The sequence below is a fragment of the Podarcis liolepis genome, assembly GCF_965112155.1.
Source record: "Podarcis liolepis genome assembly, chromosome: 3".
Classification (NCBI taxonomy): domain Eukaryota; kingdom Metazoa; phylum Chordata; class Lepidosauria; order Squamata; family Lacertidae; genus Podarcis; species Podarcis liolepis.
Window position 1 is genome coordinate 84,193,494 of NC_139557.1, and position 13,594 is coordinate 84,207,087.

The window sequence follows — 13,594 nt, forward strand, 5'->3', positions numbered from 1 at the left end:
TTTCCAACAAGAAGAATTAGTATGTGTGTTCAAGTTAAAATGAAGTGTTTTTGTAATGTTGTCATGTCTAGAATATGCCTTAAATATATTCAGCTTACTGTTGTAAAATTGCGATCTGATGACCTAATTTTCTTTTTATATTGTTGTTGTGATGATAACTCCAAACTGCATTAACTGCTCATATTAATGTACACTAAATATCCACCACTGAATCATGCTTCCCCAATATTAATTTACTTTATGTAAATATTCCCTTATTCAACTTGGCTGCTGCAGTTAAGTTCCATATTAATATTTATATGTGGTGTCATATTAATATTAATATGCTTGTAATCATATAATTATATTTATCAAGCACAGTCCTAGCAAATAAAGCATTTAAATGAATTTGTCAAGACCTCAAGAGCAAAACCTTAAGGGACTAAGATTGGCTTTTCCAGACTTTAACCTAGTATTGATTAACATTAGCAAATGGCAAGAGCCATTGTTCAACAGCCATAGCGTAATTACTCATTGAAAATGAATGTATGTTTTATATATATACATACACTCACTCTCTCTCTCTCTCTCTCTCTCTCTCTCTCTCTAATGGTCCATTATATTATTAAAGAGAATCCATTGAAACAAATAGATCCTTCTTTGGCACTGCAAATGGCAGATGCAAAGCATTGCCACCATTGGGTCAATCTATGCAAAAGTTTGACAATAAGAGGAAAGGTTTAGGTTGTTTTTATTGTTCTGACCTTGGCAATGGTCTGTTTTGTTCTTTTTACTGCTTGCAAACTCATTCAACTGTGTCTGTCCATAGGTATTGGTGTCTGTGCAATCCCTCATATTAGTTGCAGAGCCCTATTTCAATGAACCAGGATACGAAAGATCGAGAGGGACTCCAAGCGGCACACAGAGTTCCAGAGAATACGATGGAAATATACGGCAAGCAACAGTCAAATGGGCTATGCTTGAACAAATCAGAAATCCTTCACCGTGTTTTAAAGAGGTTAGTGCTTTGTGCCATACTGCTTATGATCCATCCATTTTAAATGTAGAATCCTGAGAAACGTCTGTTACCTTGATAACAGGGATAGGGATAATAGCATAAATTCAGCTTTATTGCAGCAATTGGACTGCACTGGTTTTAGTCAAAAAGTCAGGATAAGAACCAATCCAGTATCCAGTTTCTCACATTGACCAACTAGATGTCTCTGGGAAGCCCAAAAGCAGAACATGTAGGAAGGTGTATTTGTCCCTGAGGCAGAGTTTCCTTCTATTTCTTGCCTTCCTCAAGCTTCTGTATAGGAATCCATGCGTCGTCTTAAAGTCATCTGAGCAATCCCAGAAGACCTGTTGGTAGCAAGGACAAATAAAGCCTGGGTTGTAAGCAAACCTGGTATTTGTAGGCCCCCACCCTGGTCATCAGTTTCTCAGGAGTTCTGTGTTACAGAAAACATATCAATAATTGTCTCACAGTTAGAATTGAATGTGGTCTGCCACTGTGTGCCCCATTGCTAGAGTCAAATTTTGAATAGTCAGGTAGGTGCAATTTGAAGTAATGTCAAATGCATGAATTCACATACAGCCCTTTGCAAAACCTGTTTTGGTCAGGATAACTGCTTCCATCTTAAAATACCTATTCTGCCTATCAACTTTAACTGAAAAAATGTTTGAGCAGGGGAAAAATACTAATTGCATCTCAAACTGTGAATCCATCCCATATTGGTGTGCTTAAAGTGAGGATTGTGTGGCAAATGGAAATAGTTTACAAATATGAACAGCTGAATGGCTTGATTTTCTTTCTAATGTTGGTATGTAGTGTTTCTCCCTTTTCCTCTGGATGTGAAAATGGCCACAGGGAACTTCTCTGTTTGGTTTGGTTGGGGGCGGGGGCAAAACCTGAGTCTGAAGAAAAATAGTTTCTATCACTAGTAGTAAATCATCTAGATTCCCTTTTATTTCAGTATTTTAATTAAGATGCCATCAGGCTGTGATCTACTTCCTCCCCAATGATATTTGATACTGCTAATAAATTGGCTAATAATGTAGCCAAGCGAGAGTTCTGACATTTGTCATAAATTTTCCTTGATAATTTCATGCCTCTAATTGACTATAAAGGTGTACATGTCAAAAATTAAGGTTATTTTGCAGTAGGGAATTTAGTATCTTGCCTAGCATCCAAGGAAATTGGACCAAGGGTGAATAATGGTGATACAGACATGCCTAGAAAATTATATTGGGGTGGGGGGAGCCAGTCACATGCTATGGTTGCAGTATGTCTTCCCACATACAGTGGTACCCCGCAAGACGAACGCCTTGCAAGACGGAAAACCCGCTAGACGAAAGGGTTTTCCGTTTTGGAGGCGCTTCGCAAAACGAATTTCCCTATGGGCTTGCTTCGCAAGACGAAAGCCCATAGGGAAATCTCCGGGGACCTCTTTTAAATGCTAGCGGTGGGGAGCAAAGCCTTTTCCCCTCCTCCGGCCTTCAGAAGAGGTCCAGGAAGGCTGGCGGGGGCCGAAAGGCTTTGCTCCCCAGCGCCAGCATTTTAAAAGCAGTCCGGGATAGCAGGCAAGCGCTTCCCGCTATCCCGGACGGCTTTTGAAGGCAGGAGAGGTCCACGAAGCCTGGGCGCGCTGATCTCAGCGCGTGCAGGCTTCGGCATGCCGGCAACTCTCCGCCAGCAGCGGCAGCGCTGCCGCTGCTGGCGGAGAGGTCCGCGAAGCCTTGGCCTGACAGCTTTTGAAGGCAGGCGGGGGGAGCAAAGACTTTCGCCCCCACCAGCCTTCGGAAGAGGTCCTGGACCTCTTCTGAAGGCTGTCGGGGGGCAAAAGTCTTTGTCCCCCCTGCCTGCCTTCCCAGGGGCTTTTAAATCGCCCCGGACAGCGGAGAAGTCCTCCGCTGTCCCGGGGCGATTTTAAAATGCCACCCGCCAGCATTTTAAGATCGCCCCGGACAGCGGAGAAGCCCTCCGCTGTCCCGGGGTTTTTTAAAATGCTGGGGGTGGAAAGAAAAGCCCTTGTCCCCCCCCCCCCCCCAGCCTTCAGAAGAGGTTGGGGGACAGACTGTCCCCGGACCTGGTCTGAAGTCAGTTTCCCTAGGAACGCATTAATTGATTTTCAATGCATTCCTATGGGAAACCGTGCATCGCAAGACGAAAAACTTGCAAGAAGAAAAAACTTGCGGAACGAATTAATTTCATCTTGCGAGGCACCACTGTACTTTTACCTAATTTTTAAGCCACTTGCGTAAAAAATTGAGCTATAAATTTGAATTATTAAAAATTATGCTTTGTTCATAGCCAACAGGACTTTTTGCATTTTATGAGCAGGTTACAGGTTATGAAAACTTGAGTAGTGTGCACGATATATTGGTCATAGGCACACATAATAATATCCTAGGCCAGAGCAATACCCCTCCTGTCCTTTCCTGCAACAAGATTAGTGTTCGTGACTAGTAGATAGAGATTGCAGTGAAAAATCTAACTTCTTTTATGGTCAGGGGGCACCATAAGAATGCCAGTAATGCTTTTTGCTGAAGAAGTAATTAAACCCTACTCACAGACACTCCCTTGTGATTTCCTCCCTTTGTACTTCACTTGCTGTAAGTAAAATAATGAAGAGTCTCAGACTCAGTGCTACACTGAAAATGCCTTTGACCCTTTACAGCGTGGCAAGGACAAGCCAGAGCACTAGCTTCTGCTTTTTAAGGGTATGAAGCACTTAAGACACTCTAATAAAATACATACTTGGCCCTTTCTCTGTATTAGATGTAGGTTCCCATTCTTCTTGGCTTATTGCCAGACTTGGAAGTGACCTTGCAGGCTTGCATCTGGGGCAGGAGTTGATAATACACTGCCTTGGATTTGTTCAAGTCCCATAACACAAACTCTCTTGCCTCCCATCATCCATTTGCCAGCCACATACGCAATTATGTAAAGGGGATGTGAAATCCAAGAGGCCCCCATTGTTAAAGTGGATATTTCTGTATAGTAGTCTTAATTCTAGCACCCACACAATGCGGGCACATTTGTATATATGTACATATTATGCAGTACATAATTGTACTGGGTACAATAATGCACGTTATCTTAGCTTTCTGGAGGCTGCAGGTATGTAAACTGCCTTACCATGCAAATTGTCCAGTTTCAGACATTAACCTAATGGAAATAAATAGACCAAGTGCATACAAATTGTAGTTCAGGGGTGTGGATTGTGCCACATGATTATACGCTTTCAGAAAGCCCCCTGCCTTCATTTACCAGATCTAATCATTGCTAATTAAAGTTCATTGTTAATGTGAGGATTTTGAAAGCAGCTGTTTTTAGCCATTGTTAAAGTCTGTGCTAGTGCAAGTTTAACCCTGTTGAAAGGCAAAAAGAATTCACACCACCGTGGAACAAGAAGTAGGGTTGCACTTGATCTTGTGTTCTGCTCCAAATTGCTTTTTAGTTATGAGAGTCAGTGCACACACGTACACTTCCATAGAGGTAAATCAGAATAAGCACCTTTGTTTTATTTCAGATAAAATAGAGATTTAAACCAGTAATAAATTTATTGATTAAAATCAAAAGCATGTTGATTATCAAATATGTGTTAAATGCAGAAACACTATCTGAAGCCATTCCATGCTTTTGTTTAAATCAAGTTTTAAAAATAATTTGTTGAACAGATAGTTTGATTTAATGTCACAAACACACACAAATATTGGTTAAAATATATAAACTGAGGTACAGCTTCCCTTTACCTTTACAAAGTGTGTAAAAGTACAACTCTGGGACACAGTTGTATTTGTTAAATATAACTAATCATAATGGGGAACTTACTGTACAAATATCAGTCTGCCCAATGAAATTAGTAATACAGTACTTATTATAAAGAGAGCCTGTAAATATTATACCAAAGAGCCAATTCGTACAATAAGTATGCTAACAGAAGATTTCTTTATTCATTTGTGGATATGTTTGCCCTTAAGAAGAGAACAAAAATGTTGAATTGTCTGGTAATTTTTAAATATTGAAATAATTTTCAAAAGTATTGTTCATATTAGAGAATTTTATTGATATTTTCTATTTCTGTGTTGGATTCATATTTGGATTTATGATCTAGTTTTGGCAAAATGCCAATTTTTAATCTAGCTCTCATTAATCTGTAGTTATAAATCACCCTTTTGGTATTCAAGTGAAGATACCATTTATTCATGATAAATATTGATTTTTATTAAAATTGGCAGAAGCCAATTGGGTTTGCAGTTAAGGGAATTTCTACTTTTACAAAACCCTGGATAGTAACCCATTTGATCCCACAATCTCAAGATGTCCCAAGAGACATCACCTAGAGGCATCTTTGCTTATGTGCATATTAAGCACATTATTTCAGTCTGTTCAGATATATATGGCTTTTCCCACAAAAGAAGGAAACGTGGCAAAGAAATGAGGACATTCTCCAGGTATATTATGATACAGCAGAAAATGATCTGTCTAAACAGTTGTTACTTTTGCATCATATAGTTGGCCATTTCTGGTATCTAAATACTTCATATTCATGCAGCAGCAGAATAATACAGTCAAAGCTTGTCTGTTTGTTAGCGAAGGGTGCACAATTAAAATGGTGTTGCAGTTCAGTAATTTGTACCACTATCTTTTTAACCTTCAATCTGCTTTTTTTTTACAGGTTATACACAAACACTTCTACTTGAAGAGAGTAGAAATCATGGCTCAGTGTGAGGAGTGGATAGCAGATATACAACAGTACAGCAGCGATAAACGGGTAGGCAGGACTATGTCTCATCACGCTGCCGCTCTAAAGGTAAGGTTCACAGATGAGATTACTGCCCATGATTCAGTAAAACCTTTTTGATGCCTGACTACTAACTTCAGTCATAAGAGCTGTTAAAAGCATTTACTGCACACACTCTAAAGATGATGGCACTTTACAAAAAAAGTAAATAATTTGCGTCCACATTTTTCTTGCTCCTCCCACCACCATATGCCTTTCTTGTAATTAGAACATACTGGAATGCATCAACTAACTTGCACCCATTTTTATTTAAAGCAGTTTTTTTCCTGTGTTAACTTTGCAGTTCTAGAAACAAGATCTGTGACAAAAAGGAGTTCATCTGTGTCAGGGGAGAGTGGCAGCTCTGTGTCCCCTCCATCTTGCCTCCATTAGTGATTAATAAGGCACAACTGAGTTTTCCCATTCCTGCCAACAGCAGCCAGTGGAGAGGAGCAGGGATGTGGAAGCTCACAACCCAGTGTCATGTCACACACTTTGCTTTACTAAATGTTCAAAGGGTAAGAGAGGCAGCTGTGGGGCCTGCTACTTTCAACAACAGGTTGGCCAAATCACAAACTACTAGCTTTCATTGTTGGTCTGGTTATATTTTCTATATTAATATTTGCAACTGTCCACCAAAGCCATTTAAATAAAACATTGTTGCACTTGTAAATCCTTGCCTATAGCACGAGGAATCTATGCTCTGCAGAGGTTGTTGGACTCCAACTACCATCAGCCCCAGCCAGCATGGGCAAAGGTCAAAGGTGATGGAAATTGTAGTCTAACAATATCTGGAGGGCCATAGGAGTCCCATCCCCCTGCATAGCCTTATGCGATCTTGGCATGTGGATGGAACAAACATGGGCAATGGCAAGGTGTTAATCCACACACACATGCATGTTCATCACTTTGATGTCTGCAAGTGTGAATGTTGGCTGTCCAGTCATCGAGGTATATGGCATGCAACAGCTTCACTAACACGTACCCTAATTCATTTTGTGTGTGGTTTAAATACAACTGGCAAGGTTTGTAGAAAACCAGTGGCATAGTTCTGCACATTGCAGGCACACCTATACGCTAAGTGTCTGTAACCCTGTTATTAGAACTGGGCTTAAATAGCTCATATGGTGCTGCTGTGCCTACGTGGTGAACCCAACCTGACACCTCCACCCATGAGTTTGTTGCATTGACCCAGAAGGTCTAAGGGTAGGTCTAAAGGTTCAAAGTGGGTTCTACTGAAATCCCCTGTGCTGCTTTCAGAACTGGTTCTTGCTTTATGATATGAGCACAAAGACCTGCTGCACAGAGTTACTCTTAATTAATAATCTTCCTGCAGCTCCCACTAGTAGTAGGGAAAAGCAAAAATAACAACTATCACCACATGAAGACTCCAAAGCTTTTATTGCCTCAGTTTCTCATTTTGTCTGTGAAAGTATTGCAGTATGACTGCACCTAAACTGCTGTGAGTGAGCCCCTTTCCTCACTATGAATTTGTATGTGCACAGCGTCACACAGCTCAACTGCGGGAAGAGCTTCAGAAACTCCCCTGTCCCGAAGGCCTGGACCCAGATGCTGATGAGTCAGCTGAGAAATGCAGTGCCATGACAAGTGCTGAGGATGCTCTGTTGCACGAGCAAGTCAAACCGAGCAGCAGTAAAGACCTCCCAAGTGACTTCAAATTATGAGCTGCGTTGACATGGACTTGATAGACACACGAGGCTTTGAAGCACAAGCCAAATATGTCAATATTTGTATCTAAGAAGCTAATTATGTAATAGGTAATGAAACTATACTATGCCCTTCAGGATATACAGATTAATTCAAGATGATCTTTTATTTACCTGTACAAGAGTGTAAACTTTTTTGTGCTTTTATTTCCAATTGTGAGAACCACTGATTGGTATGTTTAAAAAGTTATGTATACAAGAATGGATAAATCACTGCTATATAAGGGAAGCTACCTTAGGAAAGAATGTTTACTGAATGTTTATAATTTTTTTTTTACTTGTAGAGTGAGGGCGGTTGTAACAAAGAATATATATTGGTCATTCTTACAGCTACTATTTAAAGTCGGACAGTTTTCACTGAATTTGATAGATTTTACGTTTGGCCATATCTCCATTCTCATATTTGATTTCTAAAAAGAACCTCCTGTATACTTCAATAAAGGTCAAATGGACATGCTCCCTCTTATGATTTACTGGTACCTTTTTTAAAATAATCTGCCATTCATTATAGTTGGAGACTTGCACTTGTATGACTGAATTTATTACAGTCAACATATTTAATTTTATGCTTAACTAATTCTAAAAATGCGGATGAAATAAATGCACATGGTTTTACCTCAGCCAAAATGTGGACTGCTGGATTCATCTTTCATAACTCTTTATTAACAGCTGGGTGACTTCTGCTCAAGAAGAGCAAAAGGATGTTATGACAATGAATTCATTAAGTAATTTTACATGAGGAAACCCCAGTGGAAGTTGTTACCTTCTGGTCCTTCCTAATGACTAACACCATTAAAACATAATAGTCTAGTTGTGGAGCAATTGTGTTAGTTACATATTATATTTCCAGAGCTATCTGTCAATTTTTAAGCAGTTTCTGGCAGACGCAATATTGCATACTGAATAATTTTGAAGGTTTCTTATCTAAGTTCAAAGGATCGGGCCAGGTGTGTTGTGGCTTCAAGATAAAAGCAGCAGCCAAAGAGTCTCTAATTTTCAGTAATATCTCTTCCTGTGGCACTTAAGGCCACAAGAACAACGTTGGTCAGTCATCGCTTATCACTGGCCGTGCTGGCTTGGGCTAACTGGAGCTCATCAACTTCTGGAGGGCCACCAGTTCTCTAGCCCTGTGTCATATACTCTGTGAGCACTTGGGAAACCGCAGCTGGCAAAGCACGTTAGCCCTAGTGATGAAGCACTGAGGTAAACTGTTATGCACATGGGCGAATTAAACACAAATGCAAGCAGAAGGTAGGTGCTACTCATTTTTTAATTAACCAAATGAAACTGAAATAAGGACACTGTGTATGCCAGGAGTTAAATTGCAAGCGGGGTGTGGTGTGGTATCCTAAACCGTTTAAGACCTGAAACTTAGAGGAGGTAATTCTGTAGAAACTTACAGTTCATGCTGCTCTCCTTTATCAGGGAAGCCTTGAGCGGTTGCAGTTAACCTAGACAAAAATGGGGCAGAAAGTAATATACAGTTATACACAGTTCAGACCTAGCAAGAGGGAAAGTCAGCTAGCTTATAACAACTGTAGGATTAGCTTTTTCCATGTCACTGTAAAGTCAGCTTAGGTTTTAAGTTCAAGTAAGCGTATGGAGTTTCAAGAACCGAGGCAAAGAGTGGTGACGTGTGAAGGCATTACTAACAAAAGTTAACAAGTAATTTCATCCATCTACAGTTGGATGGAAAAGTGAAAATGCTAATAAAAGGTAAAGGTACCCCTGCCTGTACGGGCCAGTCGTGTCCGACTCTGGGGTTGCGCGCCCATCTTGCTTAAGAGGCTGGGGGCCAGCGCTGTCCGGAGACACTTCCGAGTCACGTGGCCAGCGTGACAAGCTGCATCTGGTGAGCCAGCGCAGCACACAGAAACGCCGTTTACCTTCCCGCTAGTAAGCGGTCCCTATTTATCTACTTGCAACCGAGGGTGCTTTCGAACTGCTAGGTTGGCAGGCACTGGAACAGAGCAACGGGAGCGCACCCCACCGCGGGGATTCGAACCGCTGACCTGACGATCGGCAAGTCCTAGGCGCTGAGGTTTTACAAAATATGTGTTGCCCTAAGATCAGCTACTATATCCAAACATGGGAAAAGTCGCTAATATAATTCCAATTTTTAAAAGGCAATCCTGGAAGTAGCAGGCCTTTTGTTCCATGTAAATTGGTGGGAAACATTATTTAAGATAAATTAATAAACATTTAGAAGAACAAGTATTGCTGAAGAAGAGCCAGCATGGCTTCTACAAGAGCATGCTCTATCTGTATAACCTTTTGAGAGTGTCTTAATAAGCATGTCCTAGGGGTGAGTCTGTAGACACTGCCTACTCAGACTTTCACAATGCTTTCAGTGAAGATCCTCTCCAAAAGTATCTGGGTAATGTCCCATCATCCCTGACCCCTGGTCATGGGCTAATGGGAGCTGGAACCCAATGGCATCCACTGAGACACATATTTGACAAGCTCAATATAAAATGACAGCCTATTAAGGATCGCAGATGACAGTCTATTAAGGATCAATAATGAATTTAAGAATAAATGGACAGAAGAAAATAGAGTAAGACTAAATAGACTGTTCTCACAATTATATAAAAAGCGGAGTCCCCAAAGATCTGTAATGACTCATCTGCTTTTTAACTTGTTCAAAAATGACCTAGAGTTATGGGTGAACAGTATGGAGGCCAAGTTTGCTGATGACATCAAATTATTTAGGTTACTAAAAACAAAAAAGCATCATTAATAACTCCAAAACATTCTCTCCAAACTGAGTTAAAAAACAAATGTGTGTTAATGTGAATAAAAATAGTGTACACTGGGGCAAAAAAGCCAAACTTCTCATTTATACTGATGGATTCTAAGCTAGCACTAGCTATACAGGAAGGAAATATTGAATTCTGATGGATAGCTCAATGAAAATGGTGACCCAGTATGCAACAGCAGTGGAAGGCGTGGATTCATTAGTAAAAGCTATTTAAAAACCCTGCCAATATCATCATGCCTTCATAATGCCCATTTGGAATGCCAGATAGAATTCTAGCCTCTGCATCTGAAAAGGGGTATTGTAGAACTGGGGCGAGTGCAGAAAAAGGGAAATAAAAATGATCAGGAGACTTATATGGCAAGGTTACAGTGTTTGGGTCTTTTAAGTTTAAGGGGGGGGGACATGCTAGAGATTTATAAAATTGTGCATGATATAGAGAAAGTACATAGAAGTGTTTCTGCCTCTCGTGATACTAGAACCTGGGGTGAGCCAATGAAACTGAATGGTAGGATATTCAAGACAGACAACAGGAAAAGCAAAGTACTTCACAAAGCATATACAGAATTCACCTTTACAAGGTGCGGTGATGGCCACCAACCCAGAAATATTTAAAAGATTAGACAATTCCTAGAGAATAAGGCTATCAGTTGCTACTAGTAATGTTCTATCTCCAGGATCAGGGGAAACATGCCTCTTAATAGCCTCTAGGAAACAACCAGAAGGTTGGTGGTTCAAGCCCACCCAAGGACAATAGTCGGCAGGATTCCTGCAATGCAGAGGGGTGGACTAGATGACTCTTGGGGGTCCCTTCTGTTGGGAATCTGAATATGTGCAGCTACTCACACAGAGTCAATTAAGGTTTGGCAGACAGCCAAAAGGTCATGTGAAGGAGTAAGTCTGCCTGTTGATACAGAGGCATGGAGACAGCTCCATGATTGGTCAAGCTCTCTCACGGGAATAATGATTAATGGCCTACTAACTAGTACGAGTGTCAGTGTAGAAGCTGCATGTTGAGAGTTGTGAGTCGTGTATGAGAGAGTCAGTTAAAGATCTGTGTTCTGTTCTGTTCCTGTAAATAGTCCACTGTATATAATAAACACCTAACTGTAAGTTCCTATTTCCTGCTTTGTCTATCCTGTCTGCAGCCAAGTCGCCAATTGCTTCCGTGGATTCTGCGTTTACTCTGCTAGGTCTGGCTAAGGTCCTGCAACTAGTCAGAAAGTAGCGAAACACCAAACAGGTTTTGCCAGTACCTCCCAACTCTACCATTCTATGAATAGGGCGGAGCTACTGCGCTCATGTCTTGCTTATTTGCTTCCCACAGGCAACTGATTGGCTGCTGTGGGGAAACAGGATGCACGACTAGATCCAAGTTTGGTTTGATCCAGCAGGGATCTTTTGTTCTTAATGTTTCTAGGGGGCAGGGAAAGACAAGAGGCTTTTATCACTAATTGTTAGAGCTAACTGTTTAAGTGCGGTTGCTTAAGGTATTGCAACATGTAAAATGCTTGTTCAAGCAAAGTGTTGTTGGTTTTTAAAACATCCTCCTTATATAGCTACAGCCCCCACACAGCCATCGTTCATTGTTCACTGAAGCAAAAAATGTGATACCATACATTTCAAATGCTTGTTAGTAATTGTCTAGGAATTTTCATGATATAATTGGAAATTGGGACAAAGGATACTTGCCAAGCATTTTAATTATTAAAAGTTAATACAGGGGTATGTCACTAAATACTCATGGTTTTATGGATGTTAGGAGTGAAGTAGCCTCAGCTCAAGGAATGTGGAGAGATGCGGCACAGTGGTTTTACTGACACAGAAATTTGCTTAGTGCACTTTCTTCTATGGAGGCATGTTTCTCTGCATAGTTTGCAAAGACCTTTAGTAGGACACCCTAAGTAGAAGTGGCAAGACAAGCTCTAGATTTTAGGCAATTACTACCCTGACAGGGACAATATAGGCATGTCCCTCTGCCAAGCTTTTATGAAGTAATAAGGGTGCAAGTCCCTCTGAGATGCATGTTCATCGTGTCTTGATTGAGTTAGCACAAAATCCACCCGTATGTTCAAGCCATCACACACACTTTCTCAGTAACCTTAAAATATAACCTGTAAAAGCTGCCTGTATTAACCACGAATTGCAATTGAGGGGGTGGCCTCTGTGTTATAGCGAGCTAAGGAATGCATTTGTTTTTTTGCAAGATCTTTGCATCCCCATAATCAGCTGACTAAACAGGGATGCTATGAGAGAGGAGTGCAGCAATAATCATACTACAGGTCTGAAGAGCTGCAGGTACCAGAATAACTGCATTCAACCAAGCCCTGAACTTTTCACCCCGTAAACTCTGTGGCAGACACTGTCACTCAAGTCAATCTCTTATACACGGTAATTGAACTGTTAAATTATTACATAGTCATGTCTAGATGGATGTTGCCCATTACAAATTAATCATGTCTGGTGTAGAAGATGGGATCTGGCTAGGTTTACATGATTAATTTATCATACATTTATATTCTTATGGCCTTATCCAGCACTCTTAATTCCAATTTGCTAGTTGTAGCCATTTCTGATTATTTAAACACAACCACTCACAAATGCACAAAATGCCTATTAGCCTACAGTTTTAATTTGCCATCCTTTTCTTCCTACCATGGCTTTCATTCTCAAAGTTTTTTAGTTTCAGTTAGCATTTCAATATCTCAACTGTGGTGACATGTCATCGCTTCAAGATGTGAGTTTGAGATAAAAGTTCTGAGCTTTAAAAGCAGTTCCTACAGAAATACCATTTAATTCTTACCTGTTTCTAGCTGAGACAGGAAGGTAAAAGTTAACAGCCAAAACACATCAGTTTGTGAAATCTTGGTTTTTATGGGATGAATGCTGCCATTCTTTTTTTCCTCATCTGATTTTCTGAAAAGTGACAAATTAAGATAGTTACACAATGATGCACCATCTCTCAGGTCGTAGTGACTTAGTTGCTCTTCCAAGCAGAATGTGCTTAGCACATCTTTGTACACAAGATAAAGTAGATTTGGGGGGGAGGGGACTAGCTTTATACATGCCTCTAACATATCATAGTCCTTAGTTCTTTTCCCACCCCCACCATTGTGGCATTTTGCCATGCATGGAGTTGTATTTGTGAAGCGCTACCATAATAACATGTTCCAGTATTCCATCTCTGAAAAAAACTGTAAAGCATACAGTGGTACCTCAGGTTAAGAACTTAATTCGTTCCGGAGGTCTGTTCTTAACCTGAAACTGTTCTTAACCTGAAGCACCACTTTAGCTAATGGGGCCTCCCGCTGCCGCTGCACCGCCAGAGCACAATTTCTGTT

The 13,594-nt window shown here is 40.6% G+C and overlaps 1 protein-coding gene and 1 long non-coding RNA gene across 20 annotated transcripts in view; one reads left to right on the plus strand and one right to left on the minus strand.

Annotated features, from left to right (window-relative positions):
* Positions 1-7,952, plus strand: part of BIRC6 (baculoviral IAP repeat containing 6) — a 141,332-nt gene extending 133,380 nt beyond the window's left edge. For all 17 annotated transcript variants that reach the window (XM_083497033.1, XM_083497024.1, XM_083497035.1 and 14 more), the window contains 3 exons: positions 809-997; positions 5,664-5,798; positions 7,274-7,952. In XM_083497033.1, the coding sequence (XP_083353159.1) occupies positions 809-997; positions 5,664-5,798; positions 7,274-7,453 (504 nt within the window). In that variant the 3' untranslated portion in view covers positions 7,454-7,952. The remainder of the gene's footprint in view (positions 1-808; positions 998-5,663; positions 5,799-7,273) is intronic.
* LOC310704088 overlaps positions 1,004-13,594 on the minus strand; it is a 33,578-nt gene continuing 20,987 nt past the window's right edge. For 2 of the 3 annotated variants that reach the window (XR_014524564.1, XR_014524565.1), the window contains exons 2-4: positions 13,057-13,169; positions 8,896-8,946; positions 1,004-1,341 (exon numbers count right to left, since the gene is read on the minus strand). This is a non-coding gene — a long non-coding RNA (uncharacterized lncRNA). Of the gene's footprint in view, positions 1,342-3,216; positions 4,960-8,895; positions 8,947-13,056; positions 13,170-13,594 lie in introns of those variants that run through there. The other variant, XR_014524566.1, reaches the window with a different exon arrangement.